This window comes from Berghia stephanieae, chromosome 5 (genome assembly GCF_034508935.2).
Source record: "Berghia stephanieae isolate SIO BIC M18660-M18661 chromosome 5, UCSD_Bste_1.3, whole genome shotgun sequence".
In the NCBI taxonomy this organism is placed as follows: domain Eukaryota; kingdom Metazoa; phylum Mollusca; class Gastropoda; order Nudibranchia; family Aeolidiidae; genus Berghia; species Berghia stephanieae.
Window position 1 is genome coordinate 65,826,051 of NC_088364.1, and position 16,949 is coordinate 65,842,999.

General features: G+C 35.3%; 1 protein-coding gene across 5 annotated transcripts in view; it reads right to left on the reverse strand.

Annotated features, from left to right (window-relative positions):
- Nucleotides 1–7,954: 7,954 nt before the first annotated feature.
- Nucleotides 7,955–16,949, reverse strand: part of LOC144973429 (uncharacterized) — a 100,867-nt gene continuing 91,872 nt past the window's right edge. For 3 of the 5 annotated variants that reach the window (XM_078915878.1, XM_078915879.1, XM_078915882.1), the window contains 2 exons: nt 14,249–14,374; nt 9,641–11,532 (listed from right to left, as the gene is read on the reverse strand). In XM_078915878.1, coding sequence (XP_078772004.1) covers nt 9,742–11,532; nt 14,249–14,374 — 1,917 coding nt within the window. In that variant the 3' untranslated portion in view covers nt 9,641–9,741. Of the gene's footprint in view, nt 11,533–14,248; nt 14,375–16,949 lie in introns of all 5 variants that reach the window. The other 2 variants (XM_078915881.1, XM_078915877.1) reach the window with 1 other exon arrangement.

Sequence of the window (16,949 nt, forward strand, 5' to 3'; positions counted from 1 at the left end):
AAAACAGATATACAGGAGGATAGAAGACACAGCAAGTGATCTCCTGCCCACCATGGGGGCACCATGGACCCCCACCTTGAACAAACCAATTCAAAAAGCTTGTATCAAATAGATTTATATATTGAGGAGTTTATTTCAACGATCTTTTATTTACATAATAACACAAGGATTGTTATGAAAACAAAATCAAATCACAGGCATTAGTTTTAAAACATGTTGTACAATGTTATAATATTATTTTTTAAAAATATAACAAGACGAAATGAAATGGAAGCTTAAATTTATTAATCGAAGACAGATAATGTGGACGTTTCGGGTTTCACCTTTATTTATAAAACACGATGAATGAAACACTAAAAAAGAATCGTTCTAAGCCTTTCATTCGACGGGTTTTGTTGATAAAGGGGAAACCCGAAACGTCCACATTATCTGTCTTCGTTTAATGAATTAAAGCTTCAATTTAATTTCGGTTATTTATTTCTTCGAGCAACATTTTCATTAACATGCAATCTTAAAACAATTCTTCTCAATATATTATTACTATTATTTAGTAGACTGCGGCGAATGTGGTGACTCATCCCTGGACAATGATGAATGAGACGCTACTGCATTATCACATTATTTCACAACTTGGTGAACACCCTGAAAATGAGCAAATTGTTAACTTAAACCCTCCCCTCCCCCAACACACACTATCTCTCTATCTATCTATCAAACGCTCTCTCTCTCTCTCTCTCTCTCTCTCTCTCTCTCTCTCTCTCTCTCTCTCTCTCTCTCTCTCTCTCTCCTAACTCCAAATATAAATCATTTGATCTCATTCAATATTTTGATTTATATAAAAGGAACCTTGTTCCTCAAAACGTGTACTCGATAAATAATATCCCCACCCTCCTAAAAAACAATAAAGAAAAAAGTAATAATTACAAAATAATAACGAAAAAATCACAAATAGAAAAAACGAAAAAAAAAAACAAAAAAAAAAAAAAACAACAAAAAACCCCCCCAAAAAACAGCAGACAAACAAAAAACAAAAACAAAACAAAAACAGACGGACCCAAAAAAGCATTCAAGACGACAACAACCAAAATTAAAAACAAAAACCAACAACAACAAAACAACAACCAAACAAAAACACCGTACTTGGATCAAACTGATATCCTTCATGTGATAATATTTGTCCTAACCCTTTGTTGAATCCACTGACAATACGGGAATAAACTTGAGTACATGAACAATACAAATCGATGGAAATAAATACCCCCCCAAAAAAACAACAACATAAAAACCCCCAAAACCAACCCAACAATACAAAGCGAAACACAAGAAAACAAAAACAAAAAAAAAAAAAAAAAAAAAAGAATGGAGAAAAAAATTGCTGACAAACAAACTAAAAACAAAATAACTACCTAAATTAAATGAAAATTAAAAAAAAAAAAATAAACATTGGCATCCAGATGAATGTAAACACCCGTTACTTCTACTTCTACCGTTAATTAATAATAGATAATGAAAACTGCTAACAATACAACAAGAAAAATTATTAGATCGGAATGATTAAATCGTGAATCGTTTATGGTAAAATTGCGCAGGGCTTTTGAAACAAAATCCATTTCTATCATCGATACTTTTTTTGTCATTGATATTGTATAAAATATTGCTGGAAAACAAAGTTGGTAACTTACAATTCAAAACATAGAGATTCACATAAGTGACTACTTTAATCATTTTAATAAAAAACAACAAACAAATAAAAAAAACCAACAACAACAAACAACAATAAACAAAAAAAAACACAACAAAACAAACAAACCAAACAAACAAAAATAAATATGAGAACAACCAAAAACAAAAAAGAAACAAACAGACCATAAAAAATAACCAAAAAAAAAAAAAAAAAAAGGAAAAAATCTATCCAAAGAAAAAAAAAATCAACAAAAACAAAATAACAAAACAAAAACAATTCAAAACTTCACAACATTATCAATTTTTAAATTAAAATTTCAATTTCAAATCACCCTTTAAAATACAATGTTAAAATCCTGATATGAAAATAGATTTATTATATTCACATCTTTATTTTCTTTCTTTGTAAAAATGCTGCCTATATTAAATCCTACTGACATTTCCCTTTATCATTACATTTCTTCACTAAATAAATAGCCAATGCGTGTGTATACTATAATATAATACTAGTTGTGTATTCCATTGGTATTCGTAAAGGAAATGTGATTATTAGAAAACAGGTGATCAAAGCAACTCCATTCCATTATTTGATAAACAATTTCATACAAATTACAGTAAATGTTTAACTAACATTACACAACCCAAATGTAAACAAAAGGAAAAAGAAGAAGAAAAAAAAGATTTAAAAAAAAACAAAACAAAAGAAAAAAAAACCCAATGAATAAAATCCCCCCCCCCCCCAAAAAAAAAAACCACAAAAAAACAAAACAAAACAACAACAAACCCCCCCCCCCCCCCCCAAAAAAAAAAAAAACAAAAAAAAAAAACCAAAAACAAACTAAATTGCATTCGATTTAAAAAAATGATGTAGATAGACCTAGGATTTTTTTTTTAAATAGATAAAATAAGAAACAATAGGTGGGAAAAAAACAACAAACCTTTAGGCTAGAGATAAAATATTTAAAGGAAAGAAAAAATTAAATTAGTGAGCTTTGATATTGACTGATGATGAACTTATACCATCATTTGCACGTGACACACATTTAACTTACATCTGGTTCCAAACAGAAACAATCGGTTCCTTTATAACAAATTATGTAAACATAAAAATGAATCAATTATAGACAGCAGTAAGTTGGTCGTGATTGAAATAAAAATGATGATCATATTTCAGTTCAGCAGTTTAAGTAAAACGGAATTTTTAAAAATAAAAACTTTTCGAATTATACATTGACAAAATACCAAATAATATTATTATGACATTTCTCAAATAATATTGATGCTGTACGTTTAAGCAAAATACTCATAAATCTGTCCGTCGGATGAAACTCACCAACACACAGAACTAAAGCTATGTGTAACCTTAAACGTTAATTGTCTGATTGATATTATATTTCAATGAGAACTAATTCCCCAAACTGGTGGTCTGAAAACAATAACAATGAACGGAATGACGTCAAACTCATTCATTCTATACACAATAACGTGTTGTTTTTTTTTGTTTTTTTTTTAAAGGGTATTACGGTGCTTCCATACATTAAGGTCATATCAGCGCCAGTAAAAAGGAAGAAAATGGGAAAGTAAACAGTTCTAGAATTACAATTAAAGCACCAGAGAAAAGGTAAGTCAAACTGGGAATTTGTTCAAATAGGAAACAGGTGTAGATTCCAAGAGCACACTATCAAAGTACTTAGTTTGAAATCACCTAAAAGTCCCATACAGATACAAGCACAGATCCCCACTAAGAGGAATACCCTCAAATGTTTACAAATCATTTGTAAAACGTAAACGAAACACAATGCAGTGAACAACAGAGAGATGATTTACAAGGAAAAAAAATATCATCTCCCAAAACTAATTATACATTTGACTGTTTCCCTCTCAGCCAGGACCAGGACAAAACCAAGAAATCTCATTCCAAGACAAAGACAGAAAGCATGTTGGAAAACAGATACAGGGGGTTAGAAGACACACAGAAAGTGCCTCCATGTCCGCTTTGGGAGGTCAGGAACCCCACCCAATATAACGTGTTTATCCAACTGACTATGACTACGGCAAAAACATTATATGGAATATAATGCGAATTTCAGAATAATATCAATAAAAGGAGAGAAAAAATTTACAACAAACAATGTGAAAGACCAGATAAAATTTGATCGAATCTTACAAAAAAACCCTAAATGAGATGCTCAATGACAAACAAGTATGAGCTCAACAACTATTTTTTTTTTGGGTAGATACACGACGTATCTACACGTTAATCATATTAGAAATCAATAATCAGAAAAAAACAAAACAAAAACAAAAACAAAAACAAACCCGAAAACAAACAAACAACAGAAACCCCGACACCCCCCCCCCCCCCCCCTCTTAAAAAAAACAAAAACAAACAAAACAAAACAAAAAAAAACAACAACAAAAAAAAAAAAAAAAAAAAATAACAAACCCAAAAACAAAAACAATAAAAATCGAACAAACTAAAAAAACCATACATGGCCCTTGAAACTAAATCAAAAAGACAAATTTCACAGCATGAACAGATAATTGAGAGGAAAGAGACGAGAATATGGCGACATAAAAGATAACAAGAGTTGTCTCCCCTGGCCCACAAGGTGGAAGTCAATCTCCCTCTCAGTTTCCTTCAACGTGGGAATGTGATACGTACAGTCACTAAGTATTGTTGTTTTTCTTTTTAAATTTTACGGCGTCATATCAGCGCCAGTAAAAATGTAGAAAATCGGATCGAAATAACATTCTAGATTTACAATTAAAAAGACAGGAGAAAAAGTAAGACAAAGGGACTGGTTTAAATAGGGAACAGATGTGGATTCCAAGGGCACACTATCAGTGCACTCAGTTTGAGATCACCGAAAAGTGTCATCCAGACACAAGCACAAGATCCCACTAAGAGGAATACACTCAAATGTTTACAATTAAAAAAAATTACAATACATAGCAGAGAGATGATTTACAAGGAAAAAAAATGTTATCTCCCAAAACGATAATTATACATTCGACTGTATCCCTCCCAGTCAAGGATCCTGGCCAAGGTCAGGACAAAACGAAGTAATCTCATTCCAAGACAAATACAAAAAGCAATTTGAAAACAGATATAGGGGGATAGAAGACACAGTAAGAGCCTCCCTGCCCACTATAAAAGGTCAAATCAGTCACTAAGTAATTTATGATATTATTAACTCAATATTCCCCATAGAATTCGCGAAGAAGATAAAATAATAAAAACAGAACTCCTCAACAACAACAAAATGTTTGAAGAAAGTGAATAGAGGATTAATATAACACGAATCACACTCCTGTTAAACGTAAAGAAAATTAGGCGTTTATCCTTATGTTAATAAAAACAAGCAGGCGGAGTTGTCGTACCAATAAGGTCGCAGGTTCAAACCCCACCACCGCCGCGAAAAAAATTTTTATTCTCTATTGTCTTCTGGCACTTTTCTACTCACTTCATATCTTGTTGTTACCAACATAAGTGCCTGCTCCACTCACTTTTCTGAATTAAAAATTCACCCCATACACCGGAGCATACTCCATGTCTCAATCGTTTCTATGTTATATGTTTGTGATGAGAATATTGGCTATTAAGCTTAACTGCTGGTCAAAATTACTTCGCGATGGTGGTGAACGAATCGGCGATCTCAAGAAGTGGGTGAGAGAGGGATCTAGAAATGACTTTGGGTTTGAAACGAATATTTTGTGTTCGTGGATAGCTCACACGGTAGAGCGACGCTCTCACCTGCCAGGCGGAGTTGTCGTACCAATAAGGTCGCAGGTTCAAACCCCACCACCGCCGCGAAAATTTTTTTTATTCTCTATTGTCTTCTGGCACTTTTCTACTCACTTCATATCTTGTTATATAAGAATACATATTATGTCTAATTCATTCAACAAGCAAAATTAGTATTAAAATGTAAAAATCCCAATTTCATATACGTACTATGTGACTGGAATGGCATTACGACATCGATTAAAATAGACCAACAAAAAAAACAAAAAAAAACAAAACCAAACAAACAAACACCCCCCCCCCCCCCCAACAAACAGCAAAAGACACAAAACAAACCTCCCTCTCCCAGAAAAAAAAAAAGAAAAACATAACACCCCCCCCCCCCCCCAAAAAAAAAAAAGTAACGACAGCCAAAAAAAAAAAAAACAACCCAAAAACAACCCCCCCCCCCCCCCCCCCCATCGAAAAAAACAAACAAACAAAACAATCAGACATGCAATCACTTTCCCTTGCGATACCTAAGGGTAGGTAACGCAGGAAGGATCTTCGGATCAGGAGTTTGCAAAAAGGTCAAGGTCAGCTTTTGTTCCCTTACCACTGGTATCCACCACTGGTATCATGATAAAGATTCTGCCTATCACAAGGTTGTTCACTTTCATTACCCTCATCCTATGATCCCTAAACAATGTGAGTTTTCCTTTGACAGAATAATAATATTGCCTCTCGCCATCAAGATCGTCCGACTTTGCAGCTTCGGCTAACTTGCAGCAAGTCCCAGGTCTGATTTGCCAAGATGAGGGTCATTTTGATGGATCAATATTTATTGAAGGTGCAGATTTCTGGCCAAAATTTTAAAAATACGTGGTTTTTATTTCAAAATACGGCAGCTTTTGTGACCGCGTTGTACGTAGTACTAATTGTATTTTAAAATTTGCCTGCATTACAGATAAAAATCTGAAACACTTGTGTATGATAACAATGCCCAAAAAGACCCCAAAAACAAAGAGGAAAAAAAAAACAGTTAAAAAAAATAGCCCCCGCTCCCCCCCCCCCCCCCCCAAAAAAAAAATCTAAACAGAACATTTAATTTACAAAGACAGATGGTGTGAACGTTTCGGGTGTCCCCTTTCACAACCAAACACAATGAATGAGACTCTCAAAGACGAATGAGAGAGATGAGACGATTTTGTCTTTGGTGCATCTTTCATCGTGTTTTGTTTACAAAGGAGACACACCTGGAGTATTCACAATATCTGCCTTCGTAAATTAAAATGGAAGCTTCTATACCTTTTCATTATTGTTACGTTTATTATTTTCGAGCTCCAAGCAGTAACCTTTGCATTGTATTTTATTTATTATTATGATCACTAACATTTCATCAACAGAATATTTCACAAAATATATATAATCATAAAAGAAGAATGTACATTGCATTGAGGATTGTTCACAACATTATATATATCCGTATATGTTTGTATGCATATATATATATATATATATATATATATATATATATATATATATATATATATATATATATATAGGTATATGGTTGACGGGAGTTGGCTTGAACCACGTAGAGTGCTCGATAGTTTCTTGGAGCGTACAACATTCCTCCCAGTCCCAGAGACCAGGACTCCCTGAAGATTCCAAGAGTTGGAGGAAACGTTGTTGGAGAATGTAACAAAACGAGGTGAGAATAAATAAATAAACACGCAAGCACGCACACACACACACACACAAATATATATATATATATATATATATATATATATATATATATGTGTGTGTGTGTGTGTGCGTGTGTGTGTGTGTGTGTGTGTGTGTGAAAACAGCCGTGCTCCGACAAAAAAACTCAAAAAACTACGTTTTATAAATTTTGTTTAGAAAACTCGTCCTTCAATAAATATCGATCGATTAAAAGGACTCTCATATTGTCGAAAGCTCTCGAAGCTGGGATTTCATTTAAAATATCGGTCAAATAAAATGACTCTCATCTATTCCAAATCTCTCAAAGTTGAGATTTTAATCGATCGATACTGTTAGAGAATGTTTTCTGTGCAAATTAAAATTTTCAAAACATATTTTTCCAGAGTATTGCAATATAACCACCATTGGTTATGTTTGATTATCCTACTTGTCGTGACAGTGATAAATTATGTGCTGATTTATGTCGTAAAATTAAGTCGACTCCTTATTACAGTGGAATCCTGATAAATCCAACACCGCCCACAGGACCAGAAAGGTTGGTTGACTTTAAGCAAGGTTGACTTTATCCATTATCAATGGAACGTACTTAGATAAAGAATAGAAAAATGGGAATACGCAGAATTTGACTTTAAGAGTGTTGACTTTATGAGGATTCTACTGTATAATAATAGTTTTGTGTGTGGAAAAGCTTGGTGTGTATCTGTAATTTTCTTTGACCCGTAATATACATTAAACAAAAAAAAAAAAAATGATAGCCAGGTAGAATTGTGTGACAGAACGGGTTTAAAAATACATTTACGACTGAGCATTTAGAAAATGTCAACTATAAAAATGGATGTTTATTTTTCCTTCTATGCTTTTATCTGTTTCCCTCTTTTAAATATTTTTATTTCAAAGAATATGCAATATGTAATGTCCAATATATTGTTAAGGGCATACATTTTATGAAACACTTGGTCCATTTTAAAGTCCTATTGCTGATATGATATATAACACATTTAATATTAAAAAAAAAAAACAAAAACAAAATAGGGAGTCACTCAACGTTGCAATATTTAGCACACTATTCACATCTACTCATGGGCGTGTTAACCATGCAGACTTTACTGAAATGTGTTATGTTCAGACCTGCCTAGTACTACGAAAAATTCGTAGAAACACGAATTCTTTGGCTCCAGCTACAAAACTGCATTCGCCTCTCTGACGCAATAAATCTTGTTGAAAAGGAAAGATTAGCTCCTTAGAACTTATAATCATGATTTTGGAGCATTTTTGAATCATGCTGAAAGCAAATTGTTTATTTTTAAAACTATTTAAAGTGAATTTTTCTCCTTTTTTCCCCATGAATTTTGCGGATTTTTGAAATTTCAAGTAGGCAGCTCTGCAAGTTGTGTTGTTGTGGTGATATCGCCAGTGTTAATACAGCAGTTTCCGTCAGATTGTTGTTGTGGTCATGGTTCTTCTAAATTAATAAGTAAAAAAATACAAATTATGAGCAGATGCCGGGCAGAGATGACAGGGCAAAAAAGTAATATAGAATAACGTACGTTTGTTTGTTGTTTGTTGAGGTCAGCAGTGACACAGATTCTCCTTGTGTCAAAATGATTCACAAAATCACCAGTCACTCTCTATCCAAATCCAAAATGTTTTAATACAAAATTGAAAACTATCTGGAGAGAACCACAGTCAAACTTTACTTGAACTATTTTCTCCGACAAAATTGGTACACCAAAAACAATAAAAAAGAAACAAAAACAAATACTCCCAAAATAATAAAACAAACAAGAAAAAAAAAGAAAAAAAAAAAGAAAAGAAAAACAAAACAAAACACAACAAAACACAAACAAACAAAACAAAAACAAGAAAACAAAAAAACCAAACAAAAAAGACAAAAAGAAAAGCAAACCAACCTAAATCAAAACAAAAACCCAACAAATAAAGCTACTAAAAACAAACATAAAACAAAAACTAATAAACTATAATGAGAAAACACTTCCTGATTTAAACGAAAAAAAATAAATCTTGATATGTTAAAACCGGGCGTTGGTGGTTTGCGTTCGAACATAAATACTTTTTCTATCTACGACATCATGCAATCTATGGAATTGATAAGAGGATATAATATTATTATAATCATCAACACAAGTCAACGTGATACTGAGCTGCTAGAAGCTGTGGACTGTAAAAAAGTAATAAACCAAAATGAACAGCTTGTTTTTTGTTTTTTTTTTTAATTAAAAAAGAACAAAATACCAAACACAGAAAGTTTCGGGCTCAAATCCTTTTTTTCAGCCAACAACAAAAAGCAATAAAAACATAAATACATTACTTTAAAAATCAGATACACGATAGAGGATTTTTCGGGCTCAAATCCCTTCTGCAGCCAACAACAAAAACAACAACAAAGCAATAAAAACATAAATACAATGGCTGAAGAAGGGCTTTGAACCCGAAACATTCCGTGTTTTGTATTTTCTTCTTTTTTAAAGCTGTTATAAATTTTTGTCTATATCATCAACACTGTTGTAACAGTAACAGGGGGAAATAATTGGTGTTATAATTTGTCAACAAGTAATGGCAATCATTAAAATTTATGCAAATCACTTCAATAATTCTTTCATTTTTTCTTGCATTCTCTCCAAGTCGTCTCTTTCCTCCCCGTCTGTGGAAAAGGTGGAGTTAAAGCTCGACCTGCTTTCACTGCGGTTTTCTGCATTGTCAATATTATTGTTGCTGATATTGACGGTATACTGTCTTCTATTGTTCTCATTGTGGTATCGATCGTGGTGTCTTGAAGACTGGGGCAGATCTGAGACAAAATCTTCTTCTCCTAGACTTTTCTCGGACGGATTCGAAGATTCGGCTTGCATAGCGGCGGTGATGGCAGTGGGGTCGGATGGGTTTTGCCGATGGTGAGGTTTTACTTGCAAGATGTTATGGGTGGAAGAGCTCGTAGGGTCAGGGTTACCTCCCGTTGACTGTGGACCTTCCTCCGGGTTTTGCTCCGTTTCGTCACCGAGATCGAGCCCAGCAGAGATCAAGGGCGTTGGGTAGGTGGCGATAGCGGCATTTCCGGTTCCGTTGGAGGAAGTCGCTGTTGTTGTGACGACGGAGGATGAGTGTGTCGGCAGCTGTCGGAGAGGTGGGGTGAGTCTGTCGCTCAAGGGAGGCGTAGAGGACGGGGTGTCGTCTGTGGTATATTCTGAGGCGTCATGATCAAGGGATAAAATAGTTGAGCTAGTTAAGTTTGAAATGTTATTATTATCATTAGTATTGTTAACATTATCATTATTTGTTATAGAATTATTATCATATTCGAAAGTAGGATTTGAGTAGATGTGAGATTTTTTATTAGAATTAGAATGTACAATAGATGAATAGGGTTGTGAGGTATGTGTGGATGGAGATGATGTTGATGTTGATGATGAGGATGTTATTTTCTCAGTAGTCCTTGCAATTTCATTTTCATTATATACAACTGTAGATTCCTCATCGTTCACGATGCTATTTTCAGAATTATAATTAGAATATGACCCATCATTCCCTGCTGTAGTCAATGTTGTATGGGTCAAGGACGGTTGTGAGGGGTTGGGAGAAATAGCAGGGCTACTCGGTCCGTCGATGATTATCACAGGTGACGCTTTGATACTCGGTGGCGCATTCATAAAGGACGTGGTAGAGTAAGCTGGATTCCGGGAATCGTCGGTGATGGTGGAGCCAATCTGACTCGGAGCCATGCCCGACCCGGAATTGGACGAATTTTCAGTCGAAGCCAGACCACGGTGGGATTTTAAATCCACGACGGATTTCGCCGCCTCTGGATCTTCTTCCGTGTGAGTGGGTAGGGCGAAACTTTTATTCTTATTTCTTATACGCGTCTTGCCCTTTTTCGGGATATTCCTTCGCCCTCGTTTTGACCCGGCGGAAGGAGACTGGCCGTGAGAAGGTGTTGGTAAGAGAATGTTGGGGTGTGAACCCGCGGCTTGCCTCCTCTGTTTTGCAGCGGATAAAGAGTTCGGAGGAGTCTGACTCCCCGAGAGATTGCTCCTGGAGCCACCGGTGCCTCCACCCCCGTGCATGGCCGCAACCTTGGTCACGTGCTTATTATTAGGATAGGGATGATGAATATTATTTGCCGGATTCGACACCGACGGTGAGAATTGCTGCTGGACGCTGCCGTTGGAGTGATTGACGTTGTTCGTGCCTGCTGCTGCTGAAGATGAAGCGACAGCAGCGTGCCGAGGGTTGCTGCGGTTGCAGAAGGCGAAGTAGATGATGCTGACGGTGGCGCTTAGGCCGAGGGTGCAGATGGAGACACAGATGAGGATGATGCCAACAATTCTCTTGCCGTCCTCGTTGTGGAGGTCTGGCGGCAACCCGCTCGTGTCAACCTGTTGAAGCGGATGAGGGGGGAGGAGTGGGGGAACGGACAGATACAATGTTATTGATTTTATTTGTTGTTTTTACAAAACAATAAATAAAAATAAATAAATAAATATGAACATTTATACAGTGCATTTTCCCATGGAATAATCACGCTTAATGCGCTTCACAATGTTTCCTTTAACTCCCGATCCCCCAATATTTCCATTTCATACAGTATCAGTCGCCTGCTAAGCACCATTTTTGTACTAACGCTGTTACAATATTCGTCCCTACCTAAAGTCTGGTACTCATTCACATCTGATTCGAGTAATTTATAAAAGTATTGATCGTCAGATATACAGACAAGAGGTCGTTTTTATATATTCATTATTGACAGCTCGCCCTTACAAACAAAACCCGACATCACGCACATGCCTTTTTGACGTCACATGTAAACATTCCGCCCATATCACCCCTCCCCTCCCCCCTCCTCCCCCACAAATACATACCATCTTGAAGACTGTAATTAGAAGAAATGGTTATTCACTAATTATTATCTAAAATATAAATTTTAAATCGAGTACCTAAAATTGTCAAGTGTCTATTCGTAACTCTTTACTACAGGTACGCAATGTTCTATCTGTAATTCCAACGCCCGATCTTTGATGTCTCATATTTGCAATTTGATACGATTGAGATTGCTACATTTAGACGGGGGGAAAACAACGACACCCCCCCCCCCATACTCTCCGACTTTAATAATCCCTCTATTTAATTTGGCTCTCGTTATAATAAACTATACACGGCAAATTACTCCGACATCTATAGGAAGGATGATCATCACTAGTCAGACGGATACATGAAATACTGCCGTACATCTGAAAAACCCAAATTTGAAAATTTGGCCAGAAAACTCGTCCTTCAAATATCAATCGATTTAAATGACTCTCATCTTGACAAAAAATCTCAAACCTGGGACTTCGTGAAGTCCCAGGTTTGAGAGTTTTTGCCAAGATGAGGGTCATTTAAATCGATCGATATTTGAAGGACGAGTTTTATGGCCAAATTTTCAAATTTGGGTTTTTCCAGAGTATGGCAGTACTGTGGTTTTTTTTTTTTTTTAAATGTTTTTTGGTTTTTCTTTTGTATTTTCTTCCGAGTACAACACCGTCTCTAGTAGATCTAGATCTATCCATTTATAACAATGTCTAATCGATCTGCAATTACCGTGACACGGCGTTTCAACGACAATTGTGACGATTGCGTTTCATGCCGCTACCACTTTCCCAATTCAACCAGTTAACTGCCGTGCTCTGGAAAAAAATCCGTATTTAAAAATTTGGCCAGAAAACTCGTCCTTCAAATATCGGTCAATTTAAATGACACACATCTTGGCAAAAACTCTCAAAACTGGGGCCTCGCGAGGTCGTTCATCAAGTTCTAGGTTTGAGCGATTTTGCCAAGATGAGGGTCGTTTAAATCGATCGATATTTGAAGGACGAGATTTCTCGCTAAATGTTTAAAATACACGTGTATTTCCAGAGTACGTCAGTTAACTTTTAAATTCTTGTCTTTCCGTCTGACGATCCCAAAAATACTCGCCTGTAGCACGATCCGCGTGACAGAGGATTCGAGGATTAATCTATTATTTATCAGCTGGTCGCTCACGTACCTCCATAGAAACAGCTGCGCACACAAATATACACACACCTAGGGAATTTTTTGGGTTCTAAGGTAGTGACAGCAAGTCAAGATATTTGCAAGCAAAGTAGTCCTCCAGAGCTACATGGGCCTGGGAATCGAATTTTTTTTTTTAAATACCGGTTTGTAGAACGTTAAACAGACAAGAATATTTTCTTGCTATCGTTTGGATAGGACGATCGTCTATCGCAAAGTACTTTCCGCCAGATTTAAAAGGCCCATATTTGTTAAATGAAAAAATAAAGGAGTCCGCTCTAAATAGGCCTGACAGTAAAATATTTATCATTAAGATGACTCATTGTGTGTAGAAAATGTGACACATTCTCCAGGTAATAATACGTGATATCATGCTGTACAAACATGCGTGTCATATCTAATACATACTGGATATATCAGGAACGCATAAATATGACGTTAATTAGATATGATAGGTATATATATTCTTCTATACCCTTATCAACAATTAATGTATTTTATAAGAGTTAAGGCTACGGATGAAGGTTATCTTTAAAGGGACCGGATAACATACATATATAGGTACAAACAAAACAAACACACAAAAAGATAAGTAAATACGGTCAACTTCGATCACTCAATCATAATTTCAATCGCTCGATGCTATGCGTGTAGGTAAAGAGAATGAGGAGAAGAAGAAGAAGAAGAAGAAGAAGAAGAAGAAGAAGAAGAAGAAGAAGAAGAAGAAGAAGAAGAAGAAGAAGAAGAAGAAGAAGAAGAAGAAGGAGAAGGAGAAGAAGAAGAAGAAGAAGAAGAAGAAGAAGAAGAAGAAGAAGAAGAAGAAGAAGAAGAAGAAGAAGAAGAAGAAGAAGAAAGAGTAGGATAAGAAAGAGGAAGGGGAAGGGGGGGGGGGATAGGGAGAAAGCTGCGGAGGAAACACGGACGAATATGGCTGAGGAGGATAGAGGAAGAAGAAGGAGGAGATGATTGAAGAGGAAGAGGAGATTGAGGAGGAGGAGGAGGAGGAGGAGGAGGAGGAGGAGGAGGAGGAAGTGGAGATGGACTAGATTATAATTAAAGACTGACCTCCATATAGTTGACGTTGAGCACGATGCAGATCCCCGCCGACAGCATGAAGATTCCAAACATGGCGGCAAATACCCCGACGGCGCAGCAGCAGCATTGGGTACGGGGCGACTGCATGCTCGCCATCTAGAGAAGGAGGAAAAAAAACGAGCCATAAGATAAAAAAAATAAGCCCTTTGAAATGATGATTGATGATGATGCTGATGATGATGATGATGATGATGATGATGATGAAAGTGGATATTGCGCTATATTGCGCTATATTAAAAAAAATCAAAAACATTAATGATGATGGTGATTATAATGATAATAATTTTAATATAAATAAAATGATTAACGTATTAGTCACTCTAAATTAAATAGCGTATTTGCAATCCTGCTATTTATTTTTATATTTTACCTCCATACAAATGATTTCAAAGGGTCAAAAACCTTCCCTATATAAATCCCCTATAAAAAAATGTTGGCTTGTATAAATAGAGATAAAATGATAATGTTCTGAAATTGAAAATTTCAACCCATAGTGAATGACAGTGGTGCAGCCTTTCAAAATGAGGTGTTTTGCTGGAACTTTGTCAAAACTGGGCAGCATGTGGTGGTAAATAAATATTACTATTAAAAGGACGGTAATAATAATTATGTCAATACATAATCGAGTTTTTAAACACAAAACACATTTTTCACCTCTGATAAAATTCATTATGAAAATTATGAGTGCCCGCCGACGTGTACATATATGCAAGTCTGACATCCGAACCCACGTATGGGCCTAGTTTAACATTGTTGTAATGGACAACATTTTGCGTCATTTTTTGAGCTTTCCATTACAACAATGAGCCCATATCAGACCTGCAAATAAGTGCACGTAGATGCGCGCGGTTTCTATTCACAGACTCCTAGCATCAAATACTTGGAAAGTAGTAGATATATTAATTTCACCCCTAACATTGGAGAACTCTGTCTTTGTAAAAAAAAAAAACAACATAATCTATGACTTATGTTATGAACCCCTTGAATAGAAACGTTATTCAATGATAGCAATGTAAATGGTGCTCCTCGAAGCTCGAAGAAATAAATAACAATGTGAAATTGAATGTAAGCTTCAATTTAATATACGAAAACAGGATACAATGGACGTTTCGGGGTTCCCCTTTATCAACAAAACAGGATGAATGAAACATTTATTCAATGGTAGCATGACATATTTTCGCTAATCTTATGATAGGGTTTGAAAAGACGGCTGATAGGCATATGAAAGAATCTTTTTGGGTGTGCATGAACACGGAAAAGCCAATTCAAAGTGGACGGGCGTGGCTTTCTGACACGTCTTGATGATAGAGCAAATAATATATTCTAAAACGACCACTATAATAGATAACTCGAAATCATTGCACAATCAAGCCTTTAACAGCTGCTTATTGGTTGCGACGTATCTGAGAATCTCAATCTCACTGTAATGTATATGTGGATTACTTAAATTTGTTACTTCTACCACGCACTAACACTCAATGTGTTGTGGTGTTTTGTGTTAAGTGGCAAGCTTAAAATAACTATTAATTGCCACGAGAGAATCCTTGTCATAAAGGATTATTTTATTTTTCATCTACTTTTTAAAAAATTTAAAAAAATGTTATTTGGTGTTGTAGTTTTTTAGGGTTTTACGAAGCTTGCAACACATTTACGTAATTTCATTTTAGCGCCTGTTAAAAGGAAGAAAAAAGGGCTGGTACAAAAAACTAGAGTTACAATTTAAAAGCACACGAGAAAAAGTAAGACAAAGGGGAATGTTGCAAATTAATAGGGAACAGATGTAGATTCCAAGAGCACACTATCAGTGTTCTTAGTTTACGATCACCAAACAAGTCTCATCCAGACGCAAGCACAGGTCCTGACTAAAAAGGAATTCGGAATACCTACAATATTATACATTCAAAACAATAAACAGATATAACAATACATATCAAATATGATTTACAAGGTTAAAAAAAATCCCAAAACTTTAACTATACATTTGACTCTGACAAGGGAAAGGACAAAAGCAAGTAATCTCTTTCCAAGACAAAGAGAGAAAGCAAATTGGAAAACAGATATAGGGGTATAGACGACACAGTTAAGTGACCTCCCTGCCCACTTTTTGAGACCATGAACCCCATCCAATTTTTCCCATCTATGATGAGACACCTTATAAATAAATATATGGTTGCAATGGGATAAAAAAAAAAAAACAAAAAAACAAAAAAACAAAAAAAAAAAAAACATAAAAACATAAAATAAAATACATGCACAAAGTTTTTCTTTTCACGCATCAGTACTAATTTAGTTCCTGGAAAATAATCATTAATCCGTGAAAGCCATTAACTGAAATGACATTTTATTGAAAACGATCCCGAGGGAACATGACGTGAATGGTTGGTTCATTTTCAAATCAGATCTAATCTGCCATCAACTTCAATGCATGGTAAAATACTTTTTAAAAAAATCTATTTGGCCGGGAACCTTGTACTTTGTATTTCCACAAATACAAAAAAAAAAAACAAAAAACAAAAAAAAAAACAAAAAAAAAAAAAAAAAAAAAAAAAAAAAAAAAAACAAAAAAAACAAAACAAACTAACAAAAAACAAAACAAAAACAAAAAAAAAACAACAATAACAAAAAATCCCTAAAAAACAAAAACAACGTGAGCATTGATATAGAGCAATTT